A 12,405-nucleotide genomic window follows, 5' to 3' on the forward strand; every position below is an offset into this window, starting at 1 on the left:
GATTCTATGATATCAAAGATTAACTCAGAAGAAAGAACTAAAGCACTTCTATGAGCAGAGATTTCTCAGTTTCAAGGCTTCCATTTTACTTCCATTTGGATGATCACTCAAAAGACAGGAGAAGAGAATATATAATGCTTCGTTTTGAGAGTTATAGCTTATGTCCTCATGCAGCAGAACAGAAAAACAGGAAACAAAGGTGATTTCTCTCTCTCATAACATGCTTTCTCTAATATACACAATAAAAAGCATAAATACATAATCTAAAAAGTAAATTAACAGCAAGCTATTTAATTTTATTGCTAATGATTTGCCTCAAAAAAATTACTTTGAAAGCAAAACTCTTTGGAATTGCCATTTAAGGGATTTGAAACTGTTTTCTTAAAGTAAACACTTTTTTAAGGGTTCCATATATTTTCCAAGACTCAACTGATTATTTTCTCCCTATTTATTAGGCAACTAGTATATAATGGCTTTGTTTCAATACTGGTATTTGAAAGCGTTTTTCTTTTTTAAAGTTACTTCAATCACAGAGAAGTCTTTAAAAAAAAAAAAAAAAAAAAAAAAGAGTACCTTCCCTCCCACCACATTCCAGCTGATGTCTACTGTCTCCTCACTATCCTTTTTCTCTTGTTCGTTTTCATTACAAAGGTTTTGATCCACTTTTTCAGGCTACACAGCACATACTGACTCATCCCTTTGACGTTACTGTATACAGCACTGTTCATTGCTTTTTTTTTTTTTTATGAGAAGAGAGCCTTATAAATTGCAAGAGTAAAGTCAAGAGTAAACTAAAATACAAGAGGCCAGACAATCCTCCTTTCTACAGGAAGTGGACAAACACCACCTTTGTTTTTCTACCTGCCCTCAAGCCACATACATGCTTTCTTCAGTGTGGGGAAAAAAAGAACAACCTTCTTAACAAAGGAACAAAATAAAAATTCTTATGGCTGGTAACCCTGCTCCTAAATTCCTTCTTGCAACCTGTCTCTGCCAGCCTAGTACAATGCAGTTCCAGCTAATAATGACTAAGCAACCAGCAAGCTGTGAACTTCAGTTTTGGCTCAATTTTTATTGCATTTTTCCAAGCCAGTGGTTTTCAAATATTTTATACTACCTCCTCTTCCTGTATACCTGTCCTCCCACCACATCCCACTCTTCCCACCAGACACAAACTGCCAATCTCCAAGCAGCCCAGTACCCAACCATAAGAGTCCCTACCACTGTCCTCTCTCTCCAGACTCCTTGTACCTCCAGCTTATAAAAATCTGTGTTTAACTTCCAGCCAATGCAATCCCTTCCAACCCAGGCTGTGCTTTCCAACCAGCCACCCCTCTCAACTTTTTGCATTCCAGAAATCACAGCCGCCTTTCCCAGCTTCAATGTGCCCACAGGTTGTAACAGCAGCTACCTCTTCTGCTCCCCATGCTGCCTTATATCCCTTCTTTTTCCTTCTGTTCTCATGCTTCAGCTCCCCCAGGAAGAGGAAAGGGGAACTCTGCCCAGAACTCTGGAGTCAGTGACTCATAAATGAGCTCTATGGTGCTCATAACAGGAGGACTCTGATTTTCTTTTTAGGCTTCGTAGCTGCTACCATAATACAAAATAAAGACAAAGGTCAGTATTAAGAACAACTTCAACAAGACCAATTGGCCATGTCATGTTGGCTTAAGTTCATAGCCAAGGCTGATTAAAGAGTTTTCCTTTATTTTTTGTTGCACAGTAATGGATTTGTGCTAAATCCCCTCTTCGCTGCACCAAACCACACGTTCAAGAGAATAGTCAAGGCTGACAATCCAGTCAAAAAAACCACAACCTAATTTCTCAAAAAAAAGGAAAAACAAAATTATTATCAGGCACAGAAACAGTAAGAGACATGCTACAGAAAAAGCACCGATGGCTTTTTGTTTGGTTTTGGTTTTTTTTTTGCGTTTTGTTTTTGTAAGGTGTACAACATGGTTTGCTAATATACAGTGTATACTTGTATACTGTGTATCCAGCTATTTCACTAATATAAGGCATTTTCAGGTATACCATGAACAACAGTTAAGCAAAGTGATTAATTGTTTGACTGGTTCAACATACAAGCAAACTTGACTGCTGTCTGTATTCTGGAAGTTTAATAAAATAGCTACTAAAAATTGTGCCTTAAAAAATGCTCAGCTACTGGGAAAACGCGTGTTGTTTTTTTAAAGAAATAGCTAGCATTAGATCACTTTAAAATCTTTGTTATAAAAGTGAGGGCTTGAAAATTCTACTTGCAGTTTGGCAAGCCAAGTAGGGAAATCTGGAGACTTGAATGAGGGATAACCTTCTGGACACAAACCCACAGTGCTGTCCTTCCTGACACAATGTACAGTTGCTACACCTCTGCTACTGAAATTCCATAAAGCAAAATTAAACTGTATTAGTAGGTTCAGTGGCTGACAAAGACTGGTGAAATCCTGACAAGAATCCCATCATTTTAATTTTCCCTAATCTTTCTAAACACCACCCTATAAGCAAACAAAGAGGCAAGTGTGAAAGGAAAAGCCCCCATATCCACAGCTACCTGAAGCTGAGTATAGTAAGGGAGTTCCAAAAAAATCTTAAAGAACAGCCATCTTCTCCCAGTATTGTCTGCCCAGTATATTGTGAATTATGACCACAGGTATCTTGAGGTCTTAAGGAATGGAGTATTTGCAAAACACTTTGATACGAGATAATAAAAGCTTTTTTTTAAGTGCATTCGGTTAAGCTAGCGGTAAACATGAAATTCCAACTGGTAAACCTGGTCATTTCTAACACTAAGAGTTTTGTTGTAAAAACAAAGCCACAAACTGGCTTAAACTGGTGGGATTCACAACATGCATGTGGTAGTAGGGGAGCAGGGGAAACAATATCCTCCAAATCTCTTATCTTTTCAGACTAATTTAAAATTCTTTTAAAAAATAGCTATGCATTTGTATAAGTTACCTACCACAGTGATTTTCTATTCTAAAAAGGTGCCTTCTTGGCACAAATAGCTCACAATGGCCCACTTAAAAACCTAGCAAACAACCTGAATATTTGAGGAGGAAAATGACTCAGTCTGTATACACAGTATAAAGACTGTGAAAGGGGGAAGGGAAGCATGAAGAACATTTTAGCTAACCTGGAAAACAGAAAAGATAGTCAGATGCTCCCTTTAATGCTCATGGAAAGAAACGGAAACATTGCTGTGTAGATTATCTTCTGGGGAAAACAAACTGACAAGGATTATTACAGAAGATTGCACCACAAATTCAGTCAACCTATGGCTGTTGACAAAATACTGTAAGTAATCACGTAAAGGGGGAAAGAGCTATCTGACACAAAGTTTCAAGTTAGAAATCAGCAACTCAAATCCTTTAAATTTCTTAAGCATTTAGAAATAGTCTACTCCCATTTATTAGATGCAATCTCCACTCAGAGTCAAGATCATTTCTTGCCCAACATGGGGCAAGTTAACTTCCACTGGTCCACAGCCACTGAAACATAGGAAGAATCAATGAATGCACAAGCTACAACTGCTCTCAGTGCAGCAGAACTAACAAAACGTCATGCTTGCACAGAGTCTTTAATAATATCATTATCTCCTCACTTATAATTTAAAGTGAGTACATGGCAAAGAGAAGCCACAACTCATGCTGTGCAGGAAGCTAATGAAATGCATTAAATCAAGATTACAAAAGCAATGATGAAGTGGCAAACACTGGGCAAACCCCTTTTCACAAAAGTTAACTTGTGAGGAAGTTAAGCCAGAGATTCCCTCTACATCAAAGGAATTTACTTTGGACTGGTTGACATCTAGAACACTGTACTGAAATGCACAGAAGTGCCAGAGATCCCAGTAGATGACTTCCACAAGGAACATGTTTTCCCCGAGTACTTAAAATGTCACTTTTTAGATTCTGTTTTGATTAAAATATATAATATCTAAGCTAAGTAGCTCAGCTGAAGGCAAATTATGGAGTGAATACACAGTCTCGTCCCCAGAGACAACATCCACAATCAGAGCACAGACAGTGTGTGTTCTCCATGCTACATCATCATGGGAAAAACACCACCTCCCTGCATATTTCATGATACCTCAGAGAGGTAGCTACCTATTGAACATAGAGTATCTACATCCCATGTAGGTTTGAAAACTTTGTCCCTCTCACCTCAACACTGCCTATTTCCTAATTTCAGAAGCTCAGTAGGCAAGTTATCATGCATTCTTTTCTGTGGTCCCTGTCTCTGTTTGAATTTTATAGAAAGGAAATGTAGATCAGGACTGCAGGTTCCATGTGGTAGCAAAGAATCTGAAAGACAAATATTGAAATATTTCAGTGTTGTAATGTCCAGATCTTGTTATAGATCTATCCAGTACGGGACAAAACATAGAAATATACATTATGTTACTTATTTGTAAGGCTGGTACAGCAATCCTTCTTCACTAGCACGATGACTGCAGATGACTTCCATTCTTGCAAATGGAAGCATCACATTCAGTGAAAAAATTGAGATTATTTAAAACAACAAAGATAGGTTTTAGCTCACTTACTTTTAGTTAAGTCAGGCACCTTGAAACAACATGGCATTTTGATTTAGTACCATTGCTTACCAGACTCTTAGTCAGAAAACAAGACTGGTGGGGTAAAGAGAAGCTTAGAGGAGCCACACAAAAAAACCCAACACCATCTGGGATGACAGAGAGGAATAGCAACAATATTGCTGTGCTGCTTTGGAAGGCAAAGCATTATTCCTATTACTTATAGATTGTTAGCAAAAAGGGGTGAACTTTTTATTTCATTCTGTTCTGGTTCTCACTGATTCTTGTGGACAATCTGAATCTTCCCTTTCAGCCTCTAAGATGGAAAAGCTGCAGATTTACTTATTTATTTGTATTGTCTAGATATCCAATAAAGACAGCATAGGCATATAATTGAGCATAAATATGGGAAGAGGTTACAATTTAAGGGGGCAAAAAAGGTTTTACAGCTTTGTTTTTTCAATTGGATATGCTTATCCTCTTGCATTAATCTTTTCAAAACAGCCAGAAACTAATGGATTTAATTTGAAATTAAAAAGGAAATATTTTTATTGCTATAAAAACATGCTACATGTAAAGAAAAGTTAAAAAGGAAGACTACGCATTCCTTCCACCTGCTGGGGAAAGACATATCTGAACTCCTGTAAGCTTGTTATGATCTATATTGTGTTACTCAATAATTCCCACAGTAGCTGACTCATCCCTGAATTCACAGTCATCTTCTGAGTTCTGTCAGGCAGATATTTGATAAGTGTTTTTCATCTCCACGCATGAAACATACTGTTCCATCTTGCATTCCTGTTTCTTCTTTCTTTTCCCAAGGTGGATTCCCCCCACCCTGCTTCTCCACTCTATCCTGTGAATTTAAGCAAAATAATTCAACCAGATAATGTTTTGTTTGAGGGAAAATGATTTTTTTTTTTGTCTTTCAGATCAACAGAAGAAAACTTTACTCTGAGCAAGCAGATCTTTTAACATATAGGTAAAAAAAATTGTACCACATTTCTAATATACACTAAGTTAGAAACAAATCCCACAAATGAGCTAGTCAACCTTAATTCAACACTCCCTAAGTACAGCATATTTACTCTTCTGCAATAAGAAACTGTGATGTAAGTTTCTGAACTATGACTTTGCAATATAAACAAATTCAAAACTACGGGAAATTAGTTGATACAAAACTTGAAATATTCCCCTCCTATACGCCCATTTGTGTGCTGAATTAAACTATTTCAGCTAAAACAACCCCCCAAAGATTAATATAATAATGAAAAACTATATCAAACTCTATACATAACAGAGAAGACTTAAAGTTGTATATACTCCTATGAAATCTGCCACTTCCCAACCTTTAATTATATCCAGTGTAATATTGTCATATTGCATGGAATTTTCCAAATTTTTTCTTAAGGCCTTCTTAAAACGGGAGAATGATAAAAGCAATAACTATTTCTAAATAAGCTGTACGGCACACCATCAAAGGGATCCCAACTATGAATCATTTCACGGCAACACAAGTGTCTTTCAGTTTAATACAAGGGCCTCAACCTAGAAGCCAGAACGTTACTATTCAGCACGAGAAGAGCTATCAACATGTATCATGCCTAGAAAATGTCTGGGATAGGAGTAGTTTAATACCTTGATCCCTTTGTAGTTAAGGGAAGCCCTAGCTTTTGTTTTGCCCTGGCTAGATAAGAGAAGTCAGATCTGCCTATTCATCCTCCCTGCTACAGCATGAACACACACTTTGATCAGCCAGAAGATTTGAAGGGCTCAGGACTTCCAGCAGGAGGATGGTACTGAGAACACCACAGATACAAACTACGGCTACATTGCTCCTTCCCCATTTTTGGTTGCGGATTCTGTGCCAGGTCTCTGTTTCAGCAGCAGCAGAAGGGAGTAGAGGGTATGTTGACTGGGACCTTCACACAAAGAAATACGTGGCATAGTAATGGATGCCATATAAATTATTACTGCCTGTTACCTTTTGAAAAGGCCTCATTGCCTTTTGCATTTGATGCCCTCTGAATAAATCTAAAGAAGTTTGAGACTTGAAAGATCTAAAGCATAAGAAGCAAATTTTCTAAAGACCTATTGTATTCTTGGACAACCTGGATTAAAAAAGCAAGCAGGGAAGGAAAAAAGTGTCTCTGAAAAATCTAATTATTTATCCGTATCAACTACCATCTAGGACACTGGAAAAACACTAGCTACCCTACTTTTCTTTATATTTTTTTCAAAACTAAGATGAGGTATTCTGAACACTAGAGTGGATTTTTGAACAAACAGATCATTGTAAACAAGTCAAATAAAAAGGCTCAGATTAAACATTCAATAGTTCTGAAGGACAAAAATGGCAAGAAGTATCTTAGATGTCACCAAAGGTGTGCAATCTACTCAGAAAGAAGTCTGCTCTAAAAGACAGAAGGATAATGCAGTATGTTTAAAAGTACAGATACTTTTCCAAGAGACTGGATTCTCTTTTAACACTTTGTAACAAGTGGTATAGTTTGATATTATAGACCCTTGTGCTGAACACTGCATTCTACAGACAGCACAACAAAAGCCAGTATTTTCATATCTCGTGGTTTTGTTAAGAATGTACTTCTGTTATACATAATTCTCTAAGCATCACTTAAACTTACCTCATCTGAACGTACCTCGAGATGTTACTGAGCAGTCTGTACAACTTGGCAGTTAAATACAAATCTTAAGTCAAGAAATAGACTTGCCATTAAATTCTGTTATTCTAGAGCTGCTTATTTACTTGTCTGGAATAGCTTAAATAATAAAATCTGCATTTATTTCCCCTAACTTCACAAGTAACCCCTTCTACGCTTGCTGTCCCAGAAAATTACAAGTTGAACCGGAATTACACCTCTTGTGGTCTAGATTGAGAGAGCCAAGAATTAAGCATACGTATATTACTGCTTGCTCAGCTTATTGTCTCTGGCCACCAAAGGCTAGAGGACCAGTGCTTCAGGGGGTTTACGCAGATCTTTGCATGAAAGATCAACTCTAGGAAACATCTGAGATGTTAACTGCTAGGTCTGTGCTTATTAACATGGAGGTAGAAAGACATGGGTAAAAATAAGAGTCTTTGTACTGAAAATGCATTTGGCAACTTAGTGAGACAGATATGGAGAGTTCCTAAGTTTATGAAATAGAGAATTTGTGCAAGCAAAAAGTTAGATCTTTCCTGTTACAGTCAAAAAGGGAGAATTTGGAATTTGAAACAACTCCCATCCAACAACAAACAAATAGGAAAGCAAGTCAAAGACTGGTTCAGAGAAAAAACTTTTTCAAAGAAGCATTTCCAAGCCCGGAAAAGGTTAAACTGTAGGTTTACCTTATACCAGGTAGTACAAAATAGAAGCTTCGTTATGTCATCCATGGTCTTTCAAAGCTTGATGTTAGTATTCGATTCAAGGTTGTCCAGTGTATCTATAAATGGGAGGGTGAATATGGGAAGAGAACTATGCTTTTTATGTATTCTATCTCTAGCTGAAAAGTGTCAACTGGAATGACAATGCAATTTATCATTTACGAAAATGCTTCACTGTGCTAAACAGTTCTATCTACACAGTTCTATGTCTGTATTACAGTTGAATGGAAAACATCTGTAAAAATTTTTATTAGGCCTGCCATTTTCTACATTCAAGAGGACATTAAACTACTACTTAGTTGTCCAAGACAAGTTTAGAAGTAATCAAGAAATATCCTTTATAAAAGGTGACATGCGCACAAAGCCAAATTAATAACCCCCAGAAAGGAGTATAAAATTGTTAACTATCATCACTAACACTTAACTCACCAAAATTCAAAATATTGTACTAAGACTTGTTGATGAACTAAAGGAAGACCATACAACCACGCAGTGTAATAAAGGCAGGGAGAAACAGAACTATATGCCCCATATTGCAGAGTTACTTTCAATTCTCATCACACTCATAAAACTTGAATATTCTGCTTATGGGCAAGAGAACAATTTTCTTGAGATCCAATATTTAACAAGGAGCTACCACAGTATTTATTCTGTTCCTGAAGTTTTTGAAGACAGAAGCTGCAAAGCGACAAGAAAAGCTAAGTCGTGTTCTACACAACACACATATTGAGGAAGAGATTTCAATCATCCAGTACTCTGGAAATGCAAACCCCCTGATCAGTAAAACAGCAAATTATGCCAACCATCAACAATAGCCATATGGCGCAAAGTACCATATTTTCAGCCCATACCATTGAGGCTAAAAAGCAAAATACACAAAAGCCAAAGGCTAATCCCACTAGAAGGCAAGGAAGGAGAATTCCATGAGTTTGAAATTTAAGTAGATACTTCTAGTGTGAAAACAATGATGCTACAAAGCAAGGTTATATTACTAAAATATTAGGATTTGTATTAATTTCCTAGTACTATATGGAGAAAAAAAAAATGTTACCAATAAACCAGGTACTTCTTTTAAAAAAGGGAAATCAGCGCTTGAAGGGAGACACATGAATTTTTAAAAGGTAAAGAAAAACAACGAAACAAAACATGGAAAAGTACTGGTGGAGTAGAAAGAAACAGAACATATACTGATAAGGCTACTTATAGTAATCTCATTTTTTCTGTGTGACCTTTTAAACAAACTACAGAACTAAGAATAGAGTTTTCGCTAGCAGAAGCAGTGTATATTTTTTCCATAATCTCTGCATTAGAAAAAAAAAAGAGGTTAAGCAATACACATTTAAATATATATTTATTTAAACATAAATATAACATTTCAAGTCTTACACTGTCTTAAAATGAAGCAAAACTTACAAAGTAAGAAAACACATACCTGATATACCCTGAGACTCTGTCTGCAGATCACAGTACCACAGTCTGTTCACTGGATCACACCCTTCTCGAATAGACAGCAAGACATATCGACCATCGTCTGATACCTGTAAGAAGTTACACAAAAATCAAAAAAAGTCATCCTCTGGAAAAAAAAAAAATAAAAAATCCAACTTGAGAAGTTAGACCCTAAAGCCCTAGGAAAAAATAAATTGATGCTAGTTAGTTGAGTGAACAGACATGTATGGAACATGAGAACTCATCAAGAACCCACACTCACTGCTTACATCAACAACTAACATAAATATAGTTTGCTGACATTTCAGGAGATCAAAACTAAACACCATTATCTGTTTATTTCCACCATGAGTTAAAAAAAGAAAGTTTACCTTGTCACATAAACCCAACAAAATAACTAATGAATGCACTAACCTGAAGTTTCAGTAACTAAGAACAGACTCGGTATACAACAGTCTAAAACTACAACCTGCTGGCAAGAAGAAAAAAAAAAAAACCACAAAAAAACCAAAAACACACCCAACAAAACTACCAAAACCACAAGCCACATTAAAAATAACTTGCAGTGGATACCTTGAAAATGGAGAAGTTCCACTATGTTGCATATAAAACACTGTTTAGTCCTGTGATCAACTGGATTGCCAGGCTCTCACTGAACTACAGTACTCAAAAAGAACCCTCCTACAACAATTAAAACGTAGCTTTATTTAGCTCAACAGAAATTTCTCAAAAAACCACGAGGCAGCCACATCTGGTGATGCAAGTATCCAGTTTCTCTCTAGTCACTGACTATAATGTCAGCATTCAAATCCAACGTTAAATTGTGCAAGAGTATTTGCTGACTTAGACATCCTTGTAAAGACACAACAGAGTGACCAGTGGCTTTTGTCCAAAAAATCCCCTTAAGTCAGTTTCTTGTGAAGATGACGTGAAAACTTCTGAACTTTCAAACTCCTTCATCAAGATAACAATTCCATGCAAAAGGAAATTTACCTCCCCTCCCTCAAATCCTATGGGAATAAATGGAGCCCTGCAGTGACGTATCTCATTGAAAAATCAGTAATTTGGCATATACATATTAATTCAGGTATTTTAAAAGATGCAGAGACATATCAGGGATGCACTTGCTCATCAATCAACGGAAAAACCATGCTGCTGAAACTGCTAATACTTAAGTGAAGGAGGCATTTATTTCAGTCAAGTCTTCCATTTTAATCCCAGTGTAAACAATCCTTTTATACTGCATAACCTGTCAGCTAAACTGAACCTATAGAAAAGAATTTGTCACTAACTTCTTCAAATGGGCCCTCGGTGCATCTTACAGGTCTACATAAACTGACCGCTGCCTCCTCTACACAAGAGGACTCTTTACCACGCATCCTCTCTCCAGCACGGTCAGTGTTTGAGCCTGTGAATATCCTAGATATGCCAAAATCCAGGTTCAAACAACTCTCTCGATTCACAGTCTTGGTGAATTAAGCCCTGTAAGATCATTTTGCTGATGCACGCACACCTCCACACATGCCGTCACAGCGTTATGTACAGAGCAGTAGAGTTTCATCAGAACAATACCCGTTGTTTGAACGGGAAAACCAAAATGCAGTTGCTCACAATGGCAGGACAGTGAAAACCATCAAGTCGGCACTTGACATATAGCAAACGTGCTCGCTCTGCATAGCTGCTCTGTCAATCTATTTTTTTAAAAGTGAAAGCTAAGTACTTATTCACAGTATGACGTACAACAGAAAAAAACCTACCTGTGTGGTAGAGGTTAGCTCTGGATTTCTGGCTGCCTTAAGGTATCTGCCACAAGCCCACCTCAGATGTGGAAAAAGGCTGGCAGCTTAGTCCCTCTGAAGGATGGTCACTAAATTCACAGCAAATTTTCCCTCAAGTTCTCAAGTGATAGAATTAATAAGGTGTGTTTTCTGTCACAAAGCAGTATGAAATTTCTTCCAAATCATCCAAGTTGGTAATTTTAATGGTACTTTTGCTTAATTGTGGCAAACTAAATGATGGTTATGGAGTTTTCAGTTTTGTCAATTTCATTAGGTTTACACACAAAAAATCTAATGCTGCTGTTAAATGACCATTATAAGACACAACCACATTCTAAATTTTCTGATGAAGCTTCTTGGTTTGCTTTTGGACATGCATGTACACACAAAATAAGATTTCCAAAACTATGTCTGCTGGTAGATAAAGTCATCAATGAATCCCTCTTTCTACTCAGGCTTCACAAACATATTCTGTTTCCTGGCAAAGCTTTTGGAAGTGCAAGTCCATCAAAGAAAGGCAGGAAGTAGCAGTAACTCATCAACTTAGTTTCCCTCTCCCGACCGAGCTGTTTTGAGCATATTCCAAAATTACCAGATTTAGATGTTTTATTAACAGCTGATACAGAAGGCTGTTTCCTGTCCACATTCTTACATGACAATATCTAATGGAAATTTAAACCCCTACTCACAAAATACGAATCTGAGTTCTGGAAACTTTCCACTGGGCTCTAAACACGTCTTTTAAAAATAATTCTTATTCATATATTGCAATTACTTCTTAGATTTACTTTGGTTAACATTCATAACATTAGTTGTGCAAAATATCTGTAGAATTAGTTATGCAAAATAAACTTCGGAAGAATTAGGTCCTAGCTATGCTGCTATTCAAACAGTTTCACAGTTCTGAAGACACAAAAAGGAAACTTAATAGAATACCAGAATAGAATATCCCAGTATATGAAAGCTAATAAAAAAACCCCAACAACCAAAGACCCCTCAAAACCAAACCAAAACCCAAACCCAAATGAGTGTTTCCAAGTTGTATTTTTTACCGGCATTTTCTCAACAACTAATTATACTGCTAGAAAAGTCCATAGAGCTGAAAGCTCACAAGGCAAATAGAAAATACCTAAGACTCCTACCAGACAAAAAAACTGAACCCATTATATGAAGCAGTTCAGATAGCTTTAACAGGACAGACTGCAAAATTCAGACATTTTGTCTTCTCCTTCCAAGATGGAAGGAGAAGCAGAAATGGA

The 12,405-nt window shown here is 36.9% G+C and overlaps 1 protein-coding gene across 1 annotated transcript in view; it reads right to left on the minus strand.

Annotated features, from left to right (window-relative positions):
- The window catches only part of PREP (prolyl endopeptidase), an 89,706-nt gene that overhangs the window by 51,971 nt on the left and 25,330 nt on the right, over positions 1 to 12,405 (minus strand). Inside the window, exon 7 of the mRNA XM_074150427.1 lies at positions 9,352 to 9,457. Within this exon, the coding sequence (XP_074006528.1) occupies positions 9,352 to 9,457 (106 nt within the window). The remainder of the gene's footprint in view (positions 1 to 9,351; positions 9,458 to 12,405) is intronic.

The sequence above is a fragment of the Numenius arquata genome, chromosome 7 (assembly GCF_964106895.1).
Source record: "Numenius arquata chromosome 7, bNumArq3.hap1.1, whole genome shotgun sequence".
NCBI classification, from domain to species: domain Eukaryota; kingdom Metazoa; phylum Chordata; class Aves; order Charadriiformes; family Scolopacidae; genus Numenius; species Numenius arquata.